Source organism: Embiotoca jacksoni, unplaced genomic scaffold (assembly GCF_022577435.1).
Source record: "Embiotoca jacksoni isolate LCO1_2020_lvr unplaced genomic scaffold, fEmbJac1.0.p SCAF_4, whole genome shotgun sequence".
In the NCBI taxonomy this organism is placed as follows: Eukaryota; Metazoa; Chordata; class Actinopteri; family Embiotocidae; genus Embiotoca; species Embiotoca jacksoni.
Window position 1 is genome coordinate 21595467 of NW_027185392.1, and position 27133 is coordinate 21622599.

Consider the following 27133-nt stretch of genomic DNA (forward strand, 5'->3'; position numbering starts at 1 on the left):
GTGCACTTCCTCTCTAAACATGGCCAAAGCTTTTGGGAGCCGTGAAGCTTCACTGATAAGATAAGAGACAATGCCTTCTCTCTTTAAAGAATCCATGAAATAGAAAATAGGATATCCCTCCCTGTGGAATTAGAGGGACAGGACAGAACGAGAGGAGTGATGAGAAATCATATGTTTGGAAAATGAAATTAAAAAAACAGGTCAGATATGAACCATGATATTTGGGGAGAAAATAATTCACTTTCAGTGTAAGAGCAAAAGCATACAGACAAAACACATTCGCACAGCTGCCACTTCTGGTGTGTTAGGTGAAGATGATCTGCAGAGCATATTTAAATACTTTGCCATGGCAACAGGCTCTATGATTAGGGGCAAACAGGCAAAACTGCTGCAGCACTTGGGATTGAGATGATACAAATTAAGGGAACTCTGGACGGTTTCCAAGGAGACGAAACAGGCGCAGGGGTTAAAGTCCAACCTAAACACACCTTAAAGCTATTTTAGTGACAGCAGAGCAGAGAGTGGGTGGGGGGAGGGGAGAATGAAGCTGGGGAAGGAGGGAAGGAGGGAAGGAGGTGGGTTTCTGACAGCGGAGCTCCACAAATAATCGTTAGACCTGCTGAGATGTGTGATCAGAGTTCAAAATCCTTCCATATGGCTGTGTGTGTGTGTGTGTGTGTGTGTGTGTGTGTGTGTGTGTGTGTGTGTGTGTGTTTGATTTGTGTTTGTGTGCCTTTCATTGTTCTGATGTTTCAGTGTTTCATGTCTCCCAGCGTCCTCTCACACCTCTGCAAGGGTAAAAGCACAGAAGGGTCATAATCTGGTTCACTTTCATGCATTTTCTTTATTGTTTATCAGTGGATTCATTCCAATCTAAGATACCAAATACTGCTTATTTTTTCATGACATCATTATCTTGCAACAAATTCATTGAAAACAAAAATAAAGTGACATTATGGCTTTGTGACAAGAAGGGGCTTCAGTTTTTTTTCGATGGTTTTTCATTGTTTAAAGGTGCCAAAATGGGGACAAAGCCCCGTGTGAAACATACAACATATGTTAGGTTGTGTCTTAAAAAGGTCCCACCTTATCTAAATTTTATTTATTGAAATATTACCAAATATTTTAAAGTCTGCGCATTTAACTTGGTCAACAATGGCTTTTCAAGAAATAAAATAAACCTCTTGATTTAACAGAAAGAAACCAGTAATATTTTCAACTCTTTCCTTTAATTTTGATAAAAGCTGTAAAATTCTGATAACATATCGGTTAATTATGTCGTCTGAGCCAGCTCCTTTGTCTGAATGAAAGACGTGAGATTTGTTTGCGAGCTCTGAAGATTCAGAGCTGGACCTTTGATCTTAGATTGTCTTTACTGTATTGTGAAATTAGTTTCACAATTGAAGGCATTCTGGTTTGAGAAAATTCAGTTTGTGTAAAATTAGATCAAAAAATGCATAATGTAGACTGTTTCATAACAACTAAGCAAGTTCAATCTGCAGATGAAGATCATGAGATGTGGTCAGGATGACCAGAAAAAGCTAAATGGACCATTAGTTGTTTTTGTTAGTTTTTTTTTTTTTTTTAAACTTATATTAACCAGGTTAATAACCTTTAATAACACTGCGGCTTAATTAATACAACCGTTTTAAATTGAAAAAGTTCCTTTCTTATGAACATGTCACTTAGTGCTGATTGGCTCTTTTGACCAACAGTTACTGAAATACACCCAATCAGCAGCTAAAAGTCCGGCCTCACTGCAGGTGTGCCTCGACTGAATGAACAGACCAGTCATCCAGAGCACAACACTGCGAGACATTCAGTGTTTTAGCGGCAGGACAATTATTCCATTTCAAGGGGCACTCCGGCAGTTTTGTCTTGATTGAAAATCAATTAGCCGAGGCCCATACACTCTGACTTTCACACAGCATCTACAGGAGGTGGAGAGCAGCACGTTAGCAGAGCAGCAGCTCCGGCGGTCCGTCTGTTTCTACGCAGGATGAGTTCAGGCACAGTGCTGAAGTGTAGGCCACCGAAGTTTTGGCATTCCTCAGAGCTCAATACACCTTCACTGTGGTGAGACACTTTCTGCGTAGACATCCAGCAAAGTCCCTAGTATGGATCAAGCTACAACAATGCTGGCTCCTACATTTCCCACAATGCAATCTGATAGTCTTTTGTTCGAATCAATCAACTAAATTTAAATAATTTTAATTGTTAAAATTAAAAATTTGATTTGAACAAAAGTTAATTGCATTTATTCTCATGATGTTTTTTTAGAATAAAATTACAACAGCTAGATAATGTGGGACCTGAACCATTCATTTATTTTCCTTTTGTTGTTGAACATCTCCAATCTTTTTATTATTTTAAAAGCTTTCATTAAATGTAGTAACATCTTGGGTTTTACTTTTTGTCTTCAGATATATTTGAAATGGTCTTCTCTGCCTAAAAATGCCAAAAGACAGCAAAGGCTTTGAGTGAAGGCAGTGAGTTGGTCGTGTCTTTACTCTTCAGGCTAACTAGTTAATCTCTGTACTTAACTCCGACACTTCCTCTTTCTCTTTTTTTTTTTTTTTTACTTTTCTCTATTGAGCACAGAAAAGACAAACTGTTTTTAAAAAAAACAAAAACAGTGACAGTTCAGAAAAAGTTAATAAAACAGTCAGGCAGTATTCCAGGTATTCAAAGCACAGTAGAAGAAGGTTTTTGTTCAGGCACTCGTTAAACTCGCTGTGTTGATGTTTTTTGTTTTTTTTTTCACATCCAGCCTTGACTCACTCACTTGTTGAACAATTCTTACAAAGAGAAAGCTCTCTGCACATTTTCTCAGTAGGTGGTGAGTTTGGTAATGGGTTTGGTTTTGATTTTGCTGTACCTGAGAACAGCACAAGGTTAAGTGTGTTAGTGTGTGTGTGTGTGTGTGTGTGTGTGTGTGTGTGTGTGTGTGTGTGTGTGTGTGTGTGTGTGTGTGTGTGTGTGTGTGTGTGTGTGTTTGTGTGTGTTTGTTTGAAAGAGTGTGTGAAGTGAATACTGTGGAACTAATGATCAAAGACACTGATTACATCTCCAGTCCCCACATGTGTGTGACTTCAGTGACACTTTCTCTCCGTACAGACTCGGGCTTTGCCTCTTCAAATAAACAGAGAAAATCAAAATTGTACATTCAACTGAAGACACTGAGAAAAACAACAACAGTCCTGGTGTAAATAAAAGAGTCACAGAGACTCAGTGAGAATAGGAAAGGCTTCTTGTTGCCTTTTGCCTCTGAGCTTTTGTATTAAGTACGTTTTCTTTCAATGTTGCTTTATCAGCTCGAGCAGAAAAAGAGCAAAAATCACAAAAGAAGGTCATTTCAAATTTATATATGGCATTCAACCATTCTCTTTTTTCATGCAATGGAACTGACTGACAAATTTATCTTGACAGAATAAATTATAGCTCTTGTGAGATCTGGTTTTGCCTTTCAGTTTTGCCCAGGTATCTTAGTTAAAAGGAAATGAGTGAATCGTGCATTAAGGTGGATTTTGATGGCACCCCCCCTTCAATACTAATCACAGTGACACAATGACCTCAGTTATACTGACGTCGGACAGTGTAACTCATCACAACACTACTGCTGTTGACTGGCACTCTTTTATGTTCATATCAAATGGAAACTTTTCAAGTTGAGGTTTTAAGGTGCGTTTTAAAGGGTTTCGTGATCCTCATTGTTTTCTCAGAATGTGAAGGAACATGGGATCATTCACTTAGATACATGACAATAAAACAACACTAAAAACAGAGATCTCAAGATTTGAGCCTAGACATAAAACACTGTCCAACACTGACAGGTCGTTTCCGTGGATACCCACCCCATGCCATCCCCCTGAAAACCAACTGTGCTAAAGGCAACAGTCAAAATGCATTTAACAGTGTCTGCTCAGATCCCAGAGCCAATTAAAAGGTGTGAGATACCTCCGTCAGTTCAGCTGGTTTTGATGTCGCTGTCAAATTGGTCAGTGGGGAAGACATCAGCCCCCAAAACCACATCCGAAATTAATCGCACTCTGAGATATTCACATAACTGACAATTGAGTCTATTTCCCACTTAATATCCCAACCCCCACCCACACCAGTACAACCACATACACATACACATTTGGCACATCTACACACCAGTCTCATTACATGGACAGACGCTGATTCCCTGCGGGCACGACGCACGTGTGAATTATGTGTTAGAGCTTATCAGAAGCTATGTGAAGTTCACAATAGTGATGCTTATGCCTCTTTTTTTGGGGAGAGGTGGAAGGGGGCGAGGGGTGATTAATTATACACAAACACTGCACATCAAAGGGGACATCATTGATGGGAAGAATGTTTTCACCTCCCTGTAAAAGAATGCACTCAGTGAACAGTTTCATTTTGAAAACACAATGACCATTCCAGATAATTATCAAGTTTTCTGATCGATAACAAATGATCTTAAGACTTTTGCTCACAAGACATGTTCTTTAACATATCAAATTTCAGGTAAAAAAAAAAAAAAAAAAAAAAAGTCCTTTGCACATATTTCTGGAATAAAACCCTTATGAACCTGTCTTTGACCTACAAAGCCTCTTTTGCAGACAAACAGCCTGCTCCTCATCTTCCAGTGTAAAAGTCGGTGGAAGAGAAAACTTGCTTTCAGGCAGAAATTGCATGCTATTATCAAATTGCTCCTCCAAAACAGAAATTGCACCCATTACTATAACGAGGCAGTCACCTCCATTCCCCTCCACTGCTCATCCTCATCCTCATCCTCCACCCTCCTCTCTGGGGACATGCCACTGATTCTGGATCAGATACAGCCTCTTGGCACTACGTGGTTGGCACTGAGGAGGATGTTGCCACTGATCTGTGATCAGACTGAGCTGTAATGGCACTGAGTGAAAAAACAAAACAAAACAACAACACAAAAATGGCTCACATTTTCTTTAGCCAAGACCTACATCCATCTGACATTTCACTAAATTACCATAAGCAATTTGCATTCCGATTAGAGCACCAATACGAGGTTGGATGTCAGAACAAATGTGCCTTTTAAAGGGAAGGCAGGGAAACCAGTAAGTACTGATTTGTTGATTTGTTGGTCAAAAGTTGTCTTCATGTTTTAGTTCAAACTGGGTTTTTATTTTGGTTCAGACTTATTAGAAAAGTATGTTTGTTGTGGCTTTATTGGACAGGGCAAGCATTTTCTATTAATTTCTTTCAAAGAGTTTTTTCATAGCCAGATTGCTATTGTAGTTATTATAGGACAAAATAGAGACAAAGCTTTGTTATTAAAAGTGTTTTAGTAAGATGTACGCTGTGGAGAGTTTAAACACAAGCTGAGGATTTTTTTTTTTTTAAATAAATTCATTAACTAACTCTTGCACATTTTATTTGCCAGACTGCGGATGGATTTGTACATTTGAATGTAAACTAATGTTACATTTTTGCAGTATCAGCTGACCTCTGCTGCACTGTCTCAAGCAATTAATTAGTTCTTTGGAATTAATCAATTGAAAGTGTTTCAATTTATCCCGGTCTCTGGCTCCTTATAATTAGTGCCAAGTGGCATACATGTATTTGACAATGAAGTCCCACTATCGAACATGACTCTACAACCACCACTGCACTGATTTTGTAATCCAATACGACCAACGGTGGTTTGTCTTCTGCCCTGTATTTTTTTCTGATACATTGCTGCTTCAGATTAAGATGCCGCATGCCATATCTATAAACCTTAATTAGCCTTTTCAGCCACCAACAGATAATTACAGATCTACAACAATTATTTAGGTTTTTATTATTTATACGTTTTTGGAAGGGGTGAAAGCTGCAATTATTTTGAATCAATAAGGAACTCATAAAGGAATTTGATAGGATTAGGTTTTGATGAGCAGAATCATAAATCAAATTAAGATTTCATAAAACACACCCTGAACATACCTAGCCTTCTAAAAAAATGCTTGAACTTAACTCAACCCAGTTTAAACCCACATGTCTAGATGTCATGAAAATCAACCAATCAATGTTTACTGGAAAATGCCCCATGTGCATTTTTGTATCCAGAGTTTTGTCAGGTTTACTGACCCTGAAGCAGATTTAGCACCAGTGTGTTAACTTAACAGTAAACCTGTGTTTGGCTCAGCTGATCCTGAATCAGTGTCTGTGTTAACACAAGAACTCACTTCCATTAATTCGTACAGTATTCCTAAAGAATCCCGCAGCTTACAAGTAGGTGAAATAAAACAGAAAAGAAAAATACTGTCAGTAAAAGAGAACAAAACCTAAAAAGGAACTTACTGACATGTTGAATTACAGCAGTCAAAGATAACTGGAGGAGAAGGAAAGTGAAGAATGAAATGAAATAAATCACTTCATAAAAATAAACATAATCAGCAGCTCAAACCAAAAGGAGGATGGTGGGAGGATGATCTTGGAACAGGGCCCTGTGGGTGATGTCGTCCTCATCACATGGCCAGAGCTCGGGCTTTGGCAGCTGCCGCCTGCGCCCTCTGCACGGCTCCCTGGCTGTTCTCTCTCCTCATCAGCTGGTTGGTCTCAAACAGGCCCTCATGGCTGCTGCCTCCTCCGCCGGGGCCTCCGTCCACAAATGTGAGCACTCCTGCACCAGACAGACTCCTGATCATATATCTTGTAAAAGAAAACAGGTATACAGTAACCTGGCTAAAAGCTGTGTTAAAGACAAAACTCACTTCACCAAACCAGTAACAGGAGGCCACAGATGTCAGAGCGGGCTGAATTTATTGACTGCAGCCTATTTCAGTTGCCTGATTTTCCTGGCTCTGAAAATAACAGTGGAGGAAATATAATTGCTGCCTGGATAATGTTTACAGCCAATCTGTGATGTTCTTGTACTTCACAGAAGTCAGGGCCAAGTGTTAAGAGGGTCAATGGTTCGTGTACGCAGCACAGACTTTGACATCGAAGGCTGCATTCAAGTCTTTGGGACAAGTTGCTTGGCAACCAGTGAGGACTCCAGCAGGTTACTTGTAGCGGGAAACACAATACTATCATTTTTACGCTTCAGTGTTAGTTCAGGTCATATTTAACAACCAAGATTGGCTTTAGAGGTGATGGTCGACGGGTTTTTGTTACCTTTAGACACAGCCAGGCTACCAGTCTTCCCCTGTTTACTGTCTTTATACTCTGGTTAGCTAAGCTAGCGGACTGCTGGCTCTACCATGTGAATGTACCCGTGAAGGTGGATTGTCGTAATGGGGTCATTTCTACATCTGTTTTGTCACCACTGAACTTTCCTACTAGCTACTGTCACCCATGTGGCCCGGCTTCCCGGCTGCTCGGGACCTGCCGGGGGAGCGCTAACAGGGGCTACGTGAGGTCGGCCCACGCCCACGATTATGAATAGCTACCACAGCTAATGAGTTGTTTTCTACGATGTGGAGCGGAGCTTCAAATTCAGTAAGCCTCACCTCCAACGCTGCAAAAAGACTACATTTACTACAAATACAAATATCACTAAAGGAGGCAGGGGGAAAACTAAACATCCTACTCAATGAGCAGGAGATGGACAGAGACTTCTGACTGGTCAGCTAGTGGAGCTAAAAGAGCACGTTAAGAATAAAATTAGAAAGGAAAGTTGCATCAGGTGCTTGAGCAGAGCAAACCGGTGGTACGACAACAAAATGAGCCGCTGTGCAGAGAGATTTAGTGTTGGTGAGATCTGCAGACAGCAGCACTGGACAGTGTGATTACAACAGGAAGTGACACAATACTCTTACTGTGACATCAGACCAGAAAGGATCCAGGTTTAACGTGCGTGGCATTTAGAAAGCCAACTGCCGCCCTTTGCTCAGGTTTTCACTAAGAGTCATCAAATTTGGGCCGCTAGTCTTTCTGTAATCTGCTGACAAAATAACAAACTGCACCAAAAACACGACTTGAGATTTAGTGCCTTGTATTATATTGGTTCCAAATTTGCATCACCTCTTGTGTGCCTATCAAATAAACGTGCTTTGAAGGATAACAAAGGTGTCGTCGATCACTGCTGGAAATTCAGCGGTGAAAATGCAGCAAATTTTTAAATGTCAAACCCAAGAAAGCATCTGTAAAGGTAAGTTAATGTAACCACAGTCAGTCACATAAAATTAAGTGTGTCCTTTTATTTATGTGTTCAGGATATAATTTTGAACTATATTTGGTACCTGTCCAGTCAGTTTACACTACAGGTTAACACTGCCTAGTTTAATTTTTTTTTTTTTTTTTTTTTTTTTTTTAATAAACCTTTGTTTGAAAAGTAATCAAAAGATAATAAAATGTAATAAATTACATTACTTTCATGAAGTAATTAAAGCTGTTATATTACTGATTGATTTTTTATGAAGTAATCTATAAACTATCATATTATTGGTTATCGGCTAAGCTGAGGCTCTTAACTCAGAATCATGTTTGTGTTTCATTATCTGCGTCTTCTGTCGTCTCTTTGAGTTCCTGCTTCCATTTAGGGTTAACTGTTACCTGAACATTGGTTAATATTCATCTAAAAACTGTATAAAAGGATATACACACATATCAGGAAACTGGAGGACTCTTTATGTACAATCTCTAATTTTACAAGCACAAAAATCAGTAGACACATTGATCCGCCCTCGCCACCCTTCAAATAAAAATGTGTTGATTACCTACAGAGGCTCTGAGCCCTGACACACAAGAGCTTTAGATCTGACAATTAGCACATTTTACTGTTTAATATAATTAAATGAAAACTTCAAACGCTTTGAATGAGAACAAAGACCACACACAGATACACCACTCTTAGCCGAAAGGGCTTTTTTTTTTCATGAACCGCTCTGAATTTAAAATACTGACTCATTTGACATGAGCTTTAACAGCTATAAAATGCATAAAACATTTATTACAATTACACAAGTCAAAGGTTACAAGCCTTTTGAAATTGAATTTGTTACTTTGAGAAAGGATGATCATTGATTGTTTGGTGATTGTTTAAATCCAGGAATACAGAATAATCCATCCCAGTTTTATCCAAACTGCCCGATGAGTCATCAGCATGTCTGCAAGATACAGACCATTCTGGTTTATTTGAGTTGGAAAGTTGAAGTCTTACCGTAGCCGTCCACACATCCACTTTTAAACTCGCCCTCAAACCTCATGCCATCGAAGCGGGTGAAGACGCCGACACCTTGGAACTTCCCCTGCATAAATTCACCCTCATACCTAAAACAATTGACACAAAAACACATTTACAAGTAGAAAGAAAGTACATTTCCACATTACAATAACAGAGTGCGCCATTGTAGCAGTTCATTTGGAATAATTTAGAAATTAACAAGAAATCATTTTATAGTTGCATATGCGGTGACTAGAGTTTGACTACAAGACAATGGGCTATGAACATCACACATGACAAGTTAATTGATTTTAATGTAAAAGTGCACTGAACTAACAATGCTTTCCTTAAATGTGTATCATCCAAACCTCAGAGAGGCTTTAGAAAAATGCAGTAGTCTGTAGTATCGGTCTGATTTGTGAGGATCTAAACTACTTTTTTTTTGGTTGTTGTTGTTTTGTTTTTTTAAGCTAGTCATGGGAATCACATACACTCTACTCAAAGTTGAGTTGAAAAAAACAGTGGAGACGAAGAACACTTCAACCGGAAATTACAACCTGACTAAATCAAGATGTGATAATAATACCACAACACAGGCAATATGTGATGCACCACAACAAACTGATCTTTGATGAATCAGGAACCTTCGTAACCAAACCGGACAATATGTCACTGAAAGTGCAAAGATATATGTTAAATACATTTAGTTTTGCTCTTTACAAAGCAGGAAGCAGACCTGTACTGTACTTGTATTGTCACAGCTTTGTTTGCAACTCAGTGTGAATCAAAGTGCAAAATGGCAGCCTGTTTACACACACAGCAAGAACACAATTACATCAAACAGCCACAAATTAACAAAAAGGCTGAACTGCAAGAGAGCAAAATAGAGTTCAAACATGTGCAGGGGAAAAAAAATAATGATTAGTAATAATAAATAATTAATGACTGAAAGTCAAATTGATTTCAAACTGACTATTGAGCATCATTCACTTACATATGATTGTTGTTGCCATGCAGTTAACAGGAAAGTGTAACTTGTGCAACTCTGGGTTTCCACTGAAATCTATTGTTGCTGCTGTGAAGCTCAGTCGATGAAAGAAGCCATCCAAGCTAAAACCTTGTCAGAAATCTGCAGGCAGCAGCAGTTTGATGCTGAAAAGATGGATTTCATTGTGAATATTTGTGTAACCTTAAACCACTATTCATATAGCCTTAAAAACATGTTTTTGTGTTTCCAAAAGCCATCGAAGAATCAATCAAACATTTTGTCCAATAAAAACACAACAGATGGCATTGAACAGGCTGTACACAGATTTGTTATCCTGCTCTCAGCTGTACTTCAACATTTCACCTTCACCAAGACGAAGAACTCTTAACTGAATCTGAATTGGGGAAAAAAAAAAATATTTTGTGTATCTCTTAGGGTGACATCTTATAATGAAATTCTTGTCGGAGAGATAAAGGGATGCAGCAGATGTTTTTGTTTCTGTCTCTGGAATGATTTGAAGCTGATATTACAACATCATAGCTGCTCCAAAAAAAATCTGACGTTGGACATATTCAGGCGATGAAAGCATTCAAAGTATTCTCAGGTTCAAAACTAATTCTTCCACCTCACTCTACCAGCTATTCTATCTTTGTGCGACAGCTAGCTGTGCTTTTCTTTTTCAGTTTATTTCTTTTTGTTAATCCCTTTTACATAAATAAAACAATAATTTTTCTGAATGCAACCTTCGATTCAGTTAACCACATACAAAATTAAGAGGAATTTTGTCTATTAAATTGGATGTAAATCAGGTAGTTGGCGGGCGTCATGACACAGCAGCCAGTCTCAGCCACAAAATATAAAAGGCACTCTGGTTTAACTACAAATTAATTGTAATTAAATTACATGTAAAGTGGTAACTATTCAAAAGCCTTTTCATCTACTCATCTGGTTCAGTAATCTGGCCAGCCGTCTCAACACCACCAAGTGTGACACTGGGTCATTTATGCACAAAAGGTTAAAGCCATTTACACACGGCAGCTTAGACCTTTCAATTCACGATTTCAAAATAAATTAGGCACACTCAAAGTATCAATGCAGTTCATTTATTAACCCCACAACATCAGTGATGGTTGGAGCACAGTGGTCTTTATTAGTCAGGAGCTTTAAGTGTGCGTAATTTACTTCTGCTCACTCCTCAATGGCGTTCCATTGATTTCAATATATTGGATGAGTGTTCTTTGTTCACTTTGACATTTCATTAATGCCACCATTTGGCATCTATACAATGCAGGTTTTTGTCTTGTATGATTGAATTGAAAGTTCGGAGACTGTTCCTCTAGCACACAGCATTGTGATGTGCACGGAGCAGAGAGAAGCCATACCCTTCGCAAGTTAGCATTTCAAGTTTAGTCACTCCATTAAAATCAACACCCGAGTTAAACATACTTTTGTGAGCAGTGGTCTGGGTGTGTCTATGATGTTTTACGCACCTGAAAGGTGAGCAGAGAGCGCACATCAAAGTTTGTGACTAATTATTGGGAAACAAAAAGTAGCAGCAAGGGGCCAAATACGCTGTGTCGGCATGGTGGGGAGCAACAAGCGTGTTCTTGCCCGTTTTTAATGCACTGTGATGTCGGAGAGCTCAAGTGCCACCACGCCCCAGTTAGGTCATTTGCACTGAATGTGCACAGCAGAACTCGGTGGTGACCGTCTGAACCTGTGGGACAAATTGCTTCATTGCCGTCGGCTTACAGAAGAATTTAAAGGATCTCAGTGGCCAGTTACGAGAGTTTCACACAGAATTTGATGTGCCCACGGTGAATTCGCTGCGCAAACAGACGGCTGTTTATGAAAAAAACGTGTATATCTCAGGAACTAATAATGATCAAGCGACAAAATTTGTCACACTAAGATGATCTATTCCTCCTACTTCACTGCGCCTGCGTTCACCAAAACACCAAATACACCTATTTAAGGCCAACGATAATAGGGCCCTAAATGTTCCGTTCTCTGAACTCACTTTTAACCAACTTCCTGTTTGGAAAGTTTTACATCTTAATTATCATATCATATCTCATAATGTAGGCCTACTGTATGTTGAACATTTGAACAATCAATGATTCACCTTTTATCAAACAAAAACACTGAACATTCTCTGGTTCAGACAAAAAAAAAAAAAGTGATGGTCTTTTTACATCATCTTCATTTTAGGGAGTGGTGAATTCAATGATTAATCATAAAAATACAATAATCAATAATTCAAATAATTAAATCATTTTTAGTTGCAACTTGCACCCACGTAGTGGATCAGCAAAAAAATGACCTGCTACAATTTTCATAATAATTTCAGAAATTGTTCAAGCTCAGAGAGTAAAAATTACCAAACATTTTCCGGCTCAAGCAACTGTAAATGAAAGCATTTGCTGCTCTTCCTATTAAATGGTTGTAAACTGAATGCTTTCTGAGTTTTGGACTTTTTTTAGACATCAATTTAGGCTCTCAGAAGTTGCGATGCATTTTTTTCAAAATTTGTAAAGATTGTTGTCATTTCATTGATGGAACGATTAATCGATTCTAGTTGGTTGCAGCACTGTTAACATATTTCAATTCTGTGACTCCTGCTAGAACAGTTGGGTGAAGCAATATATTTTCCATGTACTGTTAACAAAAATATACAGTATTTTAAATAAATCAAAATAAAAAACTGATGAAGCAGAACAATCATTCAACTGGAGCAGCTTCAGGCCTGATTTCCTGATATTAGAAAACAGCTGATTTAACTTCAAAAATTCAGCAAAGCATGAAGTGAGGCACAAACCTGGAGGCATCAGGAAAGACCAGCACCCCACAGCTGTTGAAGAGGCCATTCTCAAACTGTCCGGTGTAGCACGTCCCATCACTGAAGGTCAGCTGACCCAGGCCATGACGCAAACCTGCAGCAGCATCAAGAGGCTAAGAAAATCAGCGTGAGAGTTCCAAAAAGATGAACAGCTGATCCGTGTGATCAGGCAACAAAAATCAGACAACATGCAAAAAAAAATATTGATGATTTCAAAAAAACTAAGATGGATCTTTGAAGTTCCTAAAAACAATGAGGGCAGAAAAAGCAAGTTGTGTGGTGAATGTGATGGTAAGAATTTGGAAATTTGAAGGTACAAAGCATCAACTCTATTAGGCCAAACCTAAATGCGTACAGGAACCACCTCCAATTTATTCTTAGTGATTCAATCTATTAATTAATTCTGGTGTTACAGTCAAACCTAACTAGTACACGTTAAAGCTGCCTGACACTAACAGCTGCGAAGTATTTGAAATCCTAAATTACCTGCAAATTCTCTACATATATGGCTCTTATTTCTCCTAATTTAATTTGGATAAATTCATGTTGTTTTCATGTATTAATTTATGTTTTGTAGTAGTTCTATAATCTTTTGTAAATGTTAAATTTTTTAGTTCAAAATTCTGTCTTGAATAGTTGTACAACATAAAATAGTTGGCACCATACTACCAGATAAGAGGGTCCGTGCCAAAAATGCTTTAAAGAATATTGGCCAGCATATTACTATTGTGTTTTTTAAACCTAATTGTCAACAGCAGCATCAAACCTCACAAACCCGGAGTGCCTTGGTTTAAATTTGTTGTACTTTTTCTTCTCAAGTGTTTGTCATAATTAACTTGATCTCAAAAACTGTCTCGATTCTAATCAACAGTAAACGTTTCTGATGACAGGATTGTCTCCTCGCATCATCAACAGGCTCAAGCTGTGTGGGAATCAGAAACACATCTGTGCCTGCGGTCACATTTACTCTCCTGAGTCAAAAAGAAAAAAAACAGCTGCTGTGCTGATGGAGAAGGATATTAAATGAAGCCTTCACTAAGGAGTTATGAAATAATACAGAATGATAACAAACTGAAAACTGATGCTTTTTTGTCTGCTAAGACCTTCTAGTTTGTTTATAAATGAATGAGAGCATGTATACAAAATATATTGTTTTGTATGTTCCAAGGAATGCTTTAGGCAGTGTTATATTCCCCAAGGATATGATGAAATTAAACAAAGAAGAGTGCATCATACTGGATCTATATGGATACAAACATGCTTACAATTTATGTTGTTGTAGTTTCTGTAACAATTGGTTGGTTCACTGAAATCTATGAATGTACAAATGTGCAGTTATTTGTATCCTTGAAAACAGGACAATATTGGAGGTTAGGTTTGTTTATGCTTCATCTGTATGAGGCGATTATGTTTATTCTGTCTTGTAGCCACTCCCATTTTTGATAGAAGTTGACAGTTCTATAGCATTAATAACTGGAATCATAACAGCAAGGATTAAAGACCAATAAGACCATCAATTTCCACTCGGTAACAAAGAGACACAGTTCCTCTAGTGACCTTAAAAACTGAGTTTTACCTCCAAAATCTAAATTTACAAACAGTCTACTATGTATTTGATTGTTATTTACTTACACAAAACTAATATAAAAGCAAAGTAAAACATCCAGTACGGTTTAGAGAAGGTGGCAGGTGTAGTATACCACACTCAAGATGTAGTGTACCACACTCAAGATTTTTGTAACTGCACTGCTGCCTGTGTAGTTTTGCTGAGGACAGCAGAAGTCATTTGGGGCAAAAAAAAAACAAACAAACAAAAAAAAAGGTTATGACAGCGAGCTTATTTTTATATTAGAATTCAGATTTGGAGAATGCAAATTAGGAGATTCATAATTGGCGTTAGCGTATAAAAAGAGGTAAACTGCTTTCTTTCATTTTTTTTTTACCTTTTAAAATGTTCCCAGAGGTGAGACCCAGTTTTTCCTTCTATTTCTGAGGCTCATTTCTGGCAGGCGGGCGGGCGGCAAGTCAGTGGAGACAGGGAGGGAAAGAAGTGAGCAATTCTCTTTACCAACGTCTATTAGCAGGCCTGGCGGGAATTAGGAGAATAACTGGATGTGAGGCACAGTTGGACACGGGCTGAGGCGGCCCTGGTATACTGGTCGCAAAGGGATAGGATTTACTTGGAGCACGCCAAGTGACATGAAAACTGGTGGAGTAATGAGAAGTGTGTAATATCTGGCGGGAAGGGGGGCAGTTCCCTGAAAGTGGACTGCTTGGCAGGGGGTGAGGCAGGGGTGGGGCTAGTGAGTCTTGTATCTTGCTCCCAGCTAATGGCAAAGTAAATTAGGCAGTCCATCTGTCAGGGATGCTTAAAGTGTTGCTCTCTGCCTAATCTCAGCAGGGTTTTCACAGGAGATTTGGAGAAGAGATTTGGCTGAAACAAAATCTGGAACTCTGCATTCCATTTTCAAAGTCATTCCTTTTCTAAAACCTGTGTGTGTGTGTGTGTGTGTGTGTGTGTGTGTGTGTCCATTAAGTGTATACTGTCCAGAAGGTGGCCAACAGTGGTTTAAATCGAACTCTTCAGGCTGCAGGAGACCTGACAAGCAAGCGACAGCCTGAGGCAGAAATTTCACGGACTGGCCGCTGAAATATAACAATCTGTTATGTGTCAGGCGTCCGCAGTCGTCTGGCAACGCCAACAGTAGTGTCCTCCACCAAACATTACAACAGCTGTGTCAAAGTATGAATGGAGCTATTGAACATAATGAAATCAAGTGGCGACAGTGTTAGCATTTTACAGACTGCTATGAAGCGGCCTTGTTTTTTTCCCCATTTTTTGTACTGAGGGTCCAGATTATCAGTCGACTGCTGCAGGAAGGGACAGTAACTTCCTCCCCATCTCCTTGGATTTGATCCGTCCAGACAGACTCTAATCTGTCATTCATCTCCTTTTGTAACGCCTCTCTCCAATCTCGTGTTGGGTCACGGTCTCCAGCTAATTATGGCTTAGCTGAATTTGTCCGGCTTTTATGTCAATCAATAGCGGTAATGCATAGATATTAAATGACCACATGGGCAAAGTACAATAGTAAATGGCTTCTGGCTGTTGTGGATGTACCCAACCGACTTCCTGTAACCCGATAGCTCCTGGGCCTGTCTTCAACTGAATTATTCATGTGACACCGTAGACCTCCGTCTGACACACGCCTACATATTTGTGTGCAAACAGTGACTTTGCATGGATGGACAGAGAGACGCGATGCACGACATGCGTGTCTGTGTTCATGACAACACCGCACACCGCACACACACACCCAAACACAATTACACATTACTGCGAAGTCAGCAGCGTTAATTCAAGTTGTCATGTTAAAACCGTCAGAATGTGTAACCACACATACTTTGGACATAGCAGAAAATTATAGTGTCTTCGGAAAAGGTATGTGCATTTTCACTTTGTACTTTTGCATGTTTACACTTGCCTTTGTCATATAAAAGTGAAGAGAGATATATGATGATGAAAACATTATTAAAAACAGCTTAAAAAAAAAAAAAGAAGCATCTAAAAGTAGCTGATATAGTCGAACATCTTTCCTGTGATTAAAACTTGACCTATTGCAGGATTACAAGAAGTACAACTTAACACGAGTATTTTATCACAGATGTGTTCCAATGGTGGAGAGTGAATGAATGTAATCTGGCTCATTCTTGACCTTTGAAACAACTGTTGAGAAAACAATATGGAGCTTTTGATCCTATCACATGATCCTCGTCTGAAACGCAACATTTATGCAAACATCACAAGAAGTCTTTCAAGTGCACGGGCATTTAGAGTGACTTTGTTCAAGACTTTGTATGCTCGTAGAGCAAGTTATATATTCAAAAGCTTGACAAAAGCAATGAACTGTTCTCCTAACTGTTGTTTCTAAAGCCAACGATAATTCACGTGCCTGAAGTGTTTGAACTGACACATGCAAAAAGTCCTTGAAGTGCTCAGCATGAATTGAATCTTGAACAGCAACAGTTTTGTGTATAACTGAAGTCTGCGAATGAAGATCATGTGATGTGATCAGAAGACTGTTGGACATGTGCCATATATGTTTTAGATATATTTTAAAGATACATGTGATCAGATTAAATGACATGAAGAAATCCTGGCAGTCCCAAACAGCCAACAAATATTTCTTCGCTTAGAAAAGTCTTTGAAAAAAACAAAAACAATCTCAACAGTGCTGTGTTGTACACCATATCAGTGCATCACAGCTAAACCAGTTTAACAGTTTTTTGCTACTTGTGCAGAGACCATATGTTTCTCCCCGCAGCCTCACTCCAGCTTCAGTGCCAAACTTTTGTTCTTTGTTTAACCTTGCCTAAAGGTTGTCTGTTTTTGTCAAAGTGCAAATACTGGTTGAGGTAGTGTGATATCCTGTCTCAGCAGGCTCACTGGCTCCAGATGGTCTGTGTGTGTAGATGAGTTACTGACTTCAGTTTGACACCTTTTTCTGTGGGTTTTTTTTTGTCTATTACATACAATCTGTTTGTGTGAGAGCGCAGATTCATTTAAAAAATATTTGTTCTCTTGTGAGTCCCTTACGGTACACCCACTTCTCTCCTGACTCTCCAATCTGAAATGAAATCCTACATTAATTAAAAGCTGCTGTAGTTAACTTTCCTTGTTCATATTTACTGGAATTGCCACGATTAATTTTTTCTGAACAGGTTTATTCAAGTGGGAATTCAGGCTGGAAAAAGACCTGTATTAAAACAACACCGATGGTGGTACGGATTGTTGTTGATGTGAGAGAATAAACCCAGTTAGAGGACACCTAACAGAGCAATGTGTTTAAAGGCTTATCAGACACCAAAACTCCGACAGAATGGTTGGAAAACTCACAGACAGGATTTTATAAGTCTGGAAAGTTTTCACAGCCGCGACTACTTGGTGTTTACGTCACAAAGTAATCCACCAGGAAGATTTGAGCTGAGCAACGCAGCATTTTTTTTACCCTGCGTTGCCAGACTGGCTCCATTCAAATGACTGAGAGCGCTCATTATTCATACAGGGCTACAGTCAGTTTGAATCCAGACTAACTCCAGTGTAAATCCGGCTTCCTACTAAAGATGTATTCGGACTCTCTCTCTCTTCTGATTTTCATTCTCTGCTGTGATATGTCAGTGCAACACTGTTCTCCCCTTCATACTCTCTCATCTGAAACAAACCTAAAACTAGTGCCGTCATTATGGAGCGATTTAAAGCCCTAAGTGGATTGGTAATGACTGGTAATGGACATGCAATCACATCATTCTCTGTGACAGAGTGAGCAGAATTTATGCTACAATGAGCAGAACGCCATCAGAGAGTGTAGATTTGGCCGCTATGGAGGACAACAGTCCGTGGACACCGAAATCATTTATCTGCTGATACTTGGATACTTGCTTTTTGCTTTGGGAAGCCGCATCACGAGCATAGCTACGTGTACGTTGTTACCACAGCAACATATGCAGATATATTAGCGATGTTTGTACACACCAAATCCAATCCGCTCACCAGCGAATAACAGTGTGGACATTTTGTCTGAATGATCTGATTTGAGAAACAAATCTGATTTGCCTGCAGCCTGAACAAAGCCAAAGATGTATGTGGGCCAATAACCCTCAACACGAGGTGTAATGGTGAAATCTAACTGACACATACTGTACTGTGAAAAGAATTTAGACACTAAAAGTAAAATGGGGATGCTTTCTAAAATGATCCCATGAACTGTTTCAGTTTACCTTATACAAAGTGCAATAAACAGAAAAAAAACCCAGATCTAATCAGTATTTGGTGTGGCCACTCTTTGCCTTTAAAACAACACTATTTCCTGGAGATACATTTGCAGGCTGCTTTTTTCAAAGTACTTGGCAGGTAGATTGTAGGACGGCTTTCGGAGAACTTGCCACGGTTCTTGATGTTGAGATCGGCGCTCTGTGGGGGCCGGACCATCTGCTGCAAACCTCCTTTTCCTTCTTGTCGCTGAAGGTACTTCTTTTTGGCTCTGGCTGTATGCTTGGGCTCATTTTCAAGCTGCAGAATGATTTTGAGATCAATCGAATTCCTCCTTGATTGATGGAGATGAATCTGAACATCTAGAGTGCCTTCAGTATTTCCACAGTGCTGTATCTCTGTAGGGCATTACTGAGATGGTGAAACGCTCCACAGTGGCGAGGCACCAGGGGTGGAGAGGTATTCTGAAACGCTTTAGACTCTGGATATTGGAGAGACGATTTGGGCTCTTCAACGTCGCAGTGATTTACAATTTAAAAAGTGAACCAGAGTGTGCGCCAACTATTTGGGGTATCGCACTGCTCAGCCTTCTTGGGAAAGCATGCATGCTGGAGACAGCGCTCCAACCGGAACGCGAGATATCTTGTTTTATTAGTGACTTTCTTAGCTTATTTCTCGTAATGTTTCAACAAGAAGTCTCAGTGCACTCATTAACAAAGGGAAACATCAATGCCCTCAATTTCTGTTTTGATTCATATGCTACTCTTTCTTTCCCATGTGGGTTCAATAATTGACCTTTTACTTGCATTATTACATTCAGATTTGTTTATGTTTTACCTACATGAAAAGTCACCACCACCACCATTTGATCTATCTGTGGTCAAATATTCTGAAAAATACACCTTGCTTTCGCTGCATGTCTTAAACCAACACTCGTGAAAAAAGTTAATCCTGTTGACTTTTTTTTTTTACATATTTGGACGAGCAAACATTTGACCCCCTTAAAACTGTGCCTATCGGTTGATATACAAACAAATGATGCATAAGACTGATGTTTTTAGTCATTTTTATAATTCATATAAATAAAACAGAACAGATCAGTCACATGAAAAAAGTAAGTGCACCCCTACACCCCACAATGTAATCCATAAATTATAACCAGGGATTCCAGATTTTCAGAAGTGCGAATAATTAAAACCTCCTGAGTGACAACTCGAACCTGTCTTATTCAAACCTCGGACATCTGAGATCTGCTGTTATCTTTGCCATTGAAGTGTGTGGTGTCAAAGAGTCTGGCAAGGGATTTAAAAAGGTCTCCAAATTATTGTAATATAAACCATTTCACTGTAAAGAAAACAAGTGTCATAGATTCCAAACGTGGAGATCAGAGTTTTATTGAAATAATGTGGGGGGATTTGAAACAGGTGGTGCACGCAAAAAAAACCTCATACAGCCGGTGACTGAAGCAATTCTTTAAATAGTGGTCAAATATGCCATCCATATTTCTATTGAATAAATGATTGAAAAGGTTATTTCTTTCCTGTGCTCTTGTTCAAGTATATCACCTTTAAAAGTAGACACTGTTTCAAAGAGTGTCAAGTGTTTGCTTGTCCAGATATGTCAAAAAACGAACAATGTCCACGTGATGTACTTCATTTTTCACTTGACAGGAGTTTAAAGAGTTCAAATTAAGTTGGACACATACTAACCTTGGATCAAGAAATGCCACTGAGATATATAGATGCCCCCCAAATGTAATTTGTTAATTTTAAAAAAGTCCGGATACTCCACATATGTTACTGCAGATTATGATGCTTACTGCATTTAAGAGTATTATTCTATTATATATATATATATATATATATATATATATATATAATAGGCCCCTGCCTGTGCATTATTGTCTTAATCAACACTTCTGCTGTTCATCCAAATGTGGCTAGTGATGGAGGATGGGCAGGTGTGTGAGAAGGTGAGTCTTACCTTCTTTCCATTCCCCGTGGTACTCCTCGCCGTTGGAGTAGGTGAAGGATTCTCGTGTCAGGGTCATGGGTCCTATTGGCACACATGGCAACACACAAAAAACATCATAAAAGACCTGAAGCTTTGACATTGTGACACACACGGAGATGTTAGTTCATTAAAATAAAAAGGATTGTCCTCCTAACTAAACATTTTACCAGTCATTTGGACAAAACAAGAGAGGAGGAGGGATTGCAGTGATCTTCTCCACACAGTTTGTGTGTAATGACATTGGCCTAGGTGAATTTACATTATTTGAATATCTTGCTCTTGAGCTCAAACCTTAATCTGCAGTACTAATCATCAGAGTATATCGGCCACCAACGTACTCAGCATTATTTTTGCAGGAACTCTCAGAGTTGATCTCACTGGGTGTCACCAGACATGATAGGTTCATTCTTAATGGAGACTTGAATATTCATGTTAATAACAAGAACGACCACAAACCTATAGAGCTTATAAATGTACTTGACAGCTTTGAACTGACCCAACATGTAAAGGAAGCCACCCACAAGCATAGTAACACTCTAGACTTGGTGATAAACAGAGGGTTACACATGGATAATGTTTCAGTATGTGAATTACCTATCTCTGACCATCACTGTATATTTCATGATGTGATTGTAACAATGCCAAAGACTAAAAGGGAAATTCTGATTCAAAAGATACTGAAAGTGCTGAAGCTAAATTCTCTGAGATGATGAGATCAATTGAGCCATACAATCATGAGTGCTCTTTAAATGGCACGGTTGAACACTTCAATAACACTCTGCCGTCTGTTTTAATTACTGTTGCTCCTTTAAAGGTCAGGAAGAAGTCGACTGGTCGAATCTCCCCGTGGTGAAACAATAACAGTGTGAAAGAGAACAAGAGAAGTTGTCGGGCAGCTGAAAGCAAGTGGAGCAAATCTGGACTTTCAGTTCCCTGTAATATGCACAAAGAAGCCGTGACTTCCTATAACGGAAGGATTACTTTTCTAAGATTATTACAGAAAATGCTGGGAACTCAAGAATATTGTTCTCTACTATTGAGCAGCTACTCAACGCTAGCACCGCCCCTCTGCCGGTCCCGGCATCAAAATGTGAAGAACTAGCAGTTCTTCAAAAACAAAGCCACTTCAATCAGAGTCAGTATTGCTGCTGATGTTAATACAGACGAACTCCAAAAATCTTCTAACATAGATGCAACCATGGAAAAATTCACCTCCATCACATTAACTGAACTTTGTAAGACTGTAACTCCTCCACTTCCTGTATTGACTCAATACCAACAGTGTTCTTTAAGCAGGTTTTCAACAGCATTTCAAGTTATGTTCTCCAAATTATAAACACAACTCTTCAAACAGGCATTTTCCCAGATGCCTTCAAAAGAGCTGTTGTAAAACCGTTACTAAAGAAACCCAATCTTGATGTCAACGCATTGCAGCCATAGGCCAAATATCCAACATTCTGTTCATTAGTAAGATACTTGAAAAGATAGTTTCAGTGCAAATAAACTCTTTCAGTCAGGCTTTAGAGCACATCACAGCACTAAAACAGCACTTAGTAAAATAATCAGCGACCTCCATCTAAACTCTGATGGAAATAAGGTCTCAATTCTGATCCTCTTAGACCTGGGACCATGACCGTGATATCCTGATCAATTGTCTTGAGAAGTTGGTTGGTCTGTCCAACATTGTCTTAAACTGGTGCAAAACATACATCAAAGGGAGGAAGTTTTACGTCAGCATTAAAGATCAAGTGTCAGAGAAACGTGATGGCTGCTGTGGGGTTCCACAGGGCAGCTGCCTCGGTCCTCTACTGTTCTCACTCTACATGCTGCCACTGGGGAACATCATTAGAGAGCACAATGTTTGTTTTCACAGTTATGCAGATGATACACAACTGTACATCGGCGCTGAACCAAATGACGATGAAGCAATGCGCTCCATCACTGAATGTATTTTAGCAATAAATAAATGGATGAGCAATAATTTCCTAAAATTAAACGAGGATAAAACAGAAGTCCTCCTAGTCGGCCCCGAAACAAAAAGAGAAATCGAAGAAAATAATCGGGGGCAACTAACTCCATGGATAAGATCAAAGGTAACTAGTCTGTGTGTAATCGTAGACTCAGATCTAAGTTTCAAGGCCCACATTAACAAGGTGACCAAAACTTATGTTTTCCACCTTAGAAACAGTCACGCTGCAGCTGTTTATAAATCAAGACAGATGCTGAAAAGTTGATTCATGCCTTCATTTCTAGCCGACTGGACTCCTGTGATGCACTTTTTACTGGCCTCCCAAAGAAAAAAACAGATAGACTTTAGCTCATCCAAAACTCTGCAGCTCGAGTGTTAACCAGAACCCAGAGAAGAGAACACATCAGTCCAGTTCTGGCTGCTCGGCACCGTTTACCTGTAAGACACAGGTTTGACTTTAAGGTCCTCCTCCTCACATACAAAGCTTTTAATGGGCTCAGACTGAGTTACATCGCCAACTCTCTGGTTAACTATGACCCTTCAAGAACACTGAGATCATCTGGTGCTGGCTTATTGGAGGTTCCCAGCAGCAGCCAAAAGAAAATTGGAGATTCAGTTTTTGTCGGTTCTGCTCCAAAGCTGTGGAACAAACTACCTGTAGATATCTGGGAAGCTAGCTCGGTTAATACTTTTAAAAGAAAGCTCAAAACATATCTCTTTACATCAGCCTTTAACTAGTTACTCTTGAAGCTCTCTTGCACTGACTGCACTTGAACTACCGTGCCTTTAAAATACATACTGCTTACTTAATATTTTAACTCTTTGTGTTTAATTTTATGCATTTTATCTGTTCTTATGCATCTCATTTATTTCCTATATTTTTAAATGTTCCGTTATATCTGTTTTTATGTGTAATTTTCTTGCTGTAAAGTACTTTGAGCTGCATTCCTTGTCTGAAGGTGCAATACCAATAAAGTTTATTATTATTATTGTTATTATTAAATGATGTGTCCACTGTTGGTTAATAGCTAGTTTTTGAATAGTGCAACATGGCTGCAGAACAGTGAAGCTCCAGAGAAACTCCACCTTTAAACCATCATGTGAACATCTAATTCCAAAAACCATGGGTGTTAATCTGCTGCTATATGAGCCGTCACTCTTCTGGTGTCATGGTTTCAATAAGATTGTGGAAATCAGCTGCAGGGATTTTCTCCTATTGAGCTACAGAAGCATTAGTGAGGCGATTGATGTTGATTGAGCCAAAGTCCCAGTTCACAGTCAGTGTGTCAAGTACAGCAAGCACAGATGATTCTTTCAGCTAATTTTACTTTGATCAAATAATAGTTTGAGCTATAACATGTCACAAATTCCCACAGATTTTTTTTCATAATTTCCCACAGCTGTTTAATTTTCATGAATCTGGTACAATGTGTTTACTCATATTTAAATCTGCCCTCCTACAGCCAGAATCTCCAGTCGCATATTGTCAACTGAACGGCCACCACACTGAGCTCACACTGAGGGTAAGCTCCAAGACCTGGTCGGCTCTGTCCTGTGACAGTTCCGATAAAGTTAATTCAAACAAGATGGCAGCATTGTCAAATGTGCAGTTTTAAAGCGGAAGTTACACCGGTGGTTTTAATCGTTAATTTAAGTGGATCCTGAATATGTTGCACTTGTCTTTTTATACTTGACATCAATTGCTATGTATTTGTTTTCAAATAGACAATCTAATTGTAGGATATTTGAGTACCTTAACCATTACGTGATAATTTTGGCCAGTGATATACTCGTGTTTTTTTTTTTAATTTTCAAAACAAAAGACAAAAATGTGTTGTTTGATGCATTTTTTGTTTTTGTTCTCTGCTGTGCCAACAATGTATTGAACCGTGACCCCAACACCAAGGTGCATACCTGACCTTGATTTCTGTTGGCTGTTTCACTCCTGGTGTCCATATATTTTGACCATAAATTGTAGAATACAGGTGGACTATATGCAGGGTGCTAATTTGCTATTAAAATGCAAATTTCAACTTTCTCTTCCTTACTATAATCCAGCAGTTATTTAATTAGTGTGGACTCCTTCATTGTGATAAGAGGTCTTGCTGGTGTCCTGACTGTGTTTATGATATCGCCATATTATTATGATTGCAATGTTAGCTGCTCAGATATAGCTATTAAACAACTCGGCCATGTTTATTGTGGCTCTGTTGTGTGTCTTCTCCTTTTTATTGAGTCCAAATGAGGTTGTAGACAAGCAGCCGCTGATGGGAGCATCACAGAAACGTTTAGGCTACAAAATAAGAAAGGAGATATCTAAGGCCCGTTTATTAGGCTGAATAATTGCTCACATACCATCAGGCAGGTTGTCAGATGAGACGGGAGGAGGAGTGTGTATCCCTCCATCTAATGTTGCCACAGTAACGGCGCCCTAATCCCTTTCATCCTGCCGGCATGACGCTGCCAGCCTCCAAAACACACACACATGCACACGGTGAGCAGGTCAGGAGAAAAAAAACAATAAATGCTTTACCTTTTTATTAAAGAGCAACTCAGTCCCTTTTCTCTACATCGCTGAAAACAACACGGCAGTTGGAGGATTTCTGCTCCTCTCAGCGACTATTTAGCCTTTTTCCGTAGCTGTTAGTTTCCTGGCTGAGCTGCCTCAGTGTCTCTCCAAAGCGCCGCGATCCGATTGGCTTCAATTCTTCCACATCTACTCAAGGAGCCTTCCTATTGGCTACTCTTCTCGCTGCCCAGCCCTCTGCAGGAGACATCTTTGTCGAGGGCAACGGGTTCAACGACTTAATTAGCCGGAGTGCTCCTCCGTTAAAGCGTTTGCCCTTGCCTTTTTTATGTGCTGCCCACCGTCTCTGTAGGATTATAAAACGGCAGCCAGGTTCCTTTTAATGATTCTGTGTCATTTCATGTTTCAATTTGGTGATTAGACCCGCGTTTTGGCCAGTTTTATTGAACTTGATTTATTGTTTCTGCTATGCGCTCAAACAGCTGCACAAGGTGGTGAGGGTTTGTTAAATGAGGTGATATGGATTCAAAGCCAATAAGGCTTTAATTCAGTAAAAAGATAAGGAGAAAAAAAAAAACACAATCAAGGTGACCCAAATGAAACAAAACTCTGCTGTCCTCATTTTGTTTCTCTGGGGGAGAACGGGCTGGGATTAACCTGCTAACTACTTTTTTTTTTTCTTCTTTTTTTTTTTAAAGCATGTCTAACAATGAATTTATGTGTTGCAAATGAAGCTGATGCATATTGATCAACAATCCCTTAACACAATAGAACAATGATATAGCCTTTGAAGATATATTTTGCAGTTGAGCACTAGGAAGCCAATATGATGCCAGTGGAAGAGACTGTTTGGTTTATTGAAACGATTGAGAATTAATTAGGCTGAATCAATATTTTCCTTCAAGTTTATAAACCAAAACATGTCTGGTCCACAGGTGAATGGTAGCGGGCAAACAGAAATACGAAGGTCTTACAATTTGCCCACACATACAATAGCTCTTACACTTTCCCCCACAAAAAGATAATAGTCCAATGCAGATTATTTGCCATGCATACTTTAACTATTCTAAATATGCAGTGCATGCCCTAACACTAAGTGATACTGCAATTGTTTTTTAATTTTTTTTTATTTTGACAATCAAAGTCCTGGACTTGTTGTCCCTGTTGTCCTGATGCTTTTCTAAAGATGGAGACATGCATGCATTCAGTGTCTCAATTAAAATTAGTTGAGACACTGAATCACAACAGCATACATTTATCACAAATCAAATGAGGCAGATGGTAAATTATCATAGACTCATGGAAAAAACGCATCATAAAAGAGTGGTTGCATAATTCAGTTTCAAAGAAACTGAATGGGCTAAGCTACTATCATTAAATAAGTTTACTTACATTAAACTTGAGCGGGATCCCAAACATATGTTCTGACAGTTCTCAACATGTTTTTTTTAATTTTTTTTTTTTTATGTGTTATTATGTTGTAGTAAGCCTCTGTGGAATTGGTCAATATTTGTCTATAACATTAAACAAAACTGTACTTGGACAAAATTTTCTCCTTTGGACATACGTAGTGACATACGGCTGAGGGCACTGAGATTGTCTGGTTTCAGGTGGAGTCCAAACATTATTTTTGCCCCAGTAATTTTGCACAATTCAGTATTTCTCCAACGGAAATCTAATTACTGAAAGAAAAGCGCTGATATCCTCATGTTGAGAAACAAAACAAGGTCTGTGATTTAGTTGAGAGTTTCTTAATTAAAGACCACTTGATCACAAAAGGCAACCTAATCCTTTAAAAGAGAAGTTGCATTAATCCATTAAGGGGATAAAAATATTAGTCTGAATACCTGCATAAAGTAGCACTAGTTGAATTCACTGTCTCACTGTTTTAGCCACTTCAAGGAGCATA

The 27133-nt window shown here is 39.0% G+C and overlaps 1 protein-coding gene across 1 annotated transcript; it reads right to left on the reverse strand.

Moving 5' to 3' along the window:
* Window positions 1–830: 830 nt before the first annotated feature.
* Window positions 831–25345, reverse strand: LOC138209159 (MORN repeat-containing protein 4-like). The gene is made up of 5 exons (XM_069167549.1): window positions 25231–25345; window positions 20699–20770; window positions 12925–13039; window positions 9116–9225; window positions 831–6634 (listed from the first exon to the last, which is right to left on the reverse strand). Exons 2-5 carry the CDS (start codon window positions 20763–20765, stop codon window positions 6480–6482), a joined length of 447 nt encoding a protein of 148 aa, XP_069023650.1. The 5' UTR covers window positions 20766–20770; window positions 25231–25345; the 3' UTR covers window positions 831–6479.
* Between the last annotated feature and the right edge of the window lie 1788 nt (window positions 25346–27133).

Coding starts and splice junctions, on each gene's coding strand:
- LOC138209159 (XM_069167549.1), bottom strand. CDS start 20,765: ATGACCCTGACACGAGAATCCTTCACCTACTCCAACGGCGAGGAGTAC. Junction 9,226..12,924: donor GTCTTTCCTGATGCCTCCAG/GTTTGTGCCTCA, acceptor CAATTGTTTTAG/GTATGAGGGTGAATTTATGC. Junction 6,635..9,115: donor TGGATGTGTGGACGGCTACG/GTAAGACTTCAA, acceptor TGTCTGGTGCAG/GAGTGCTCACATTTGTGGAC.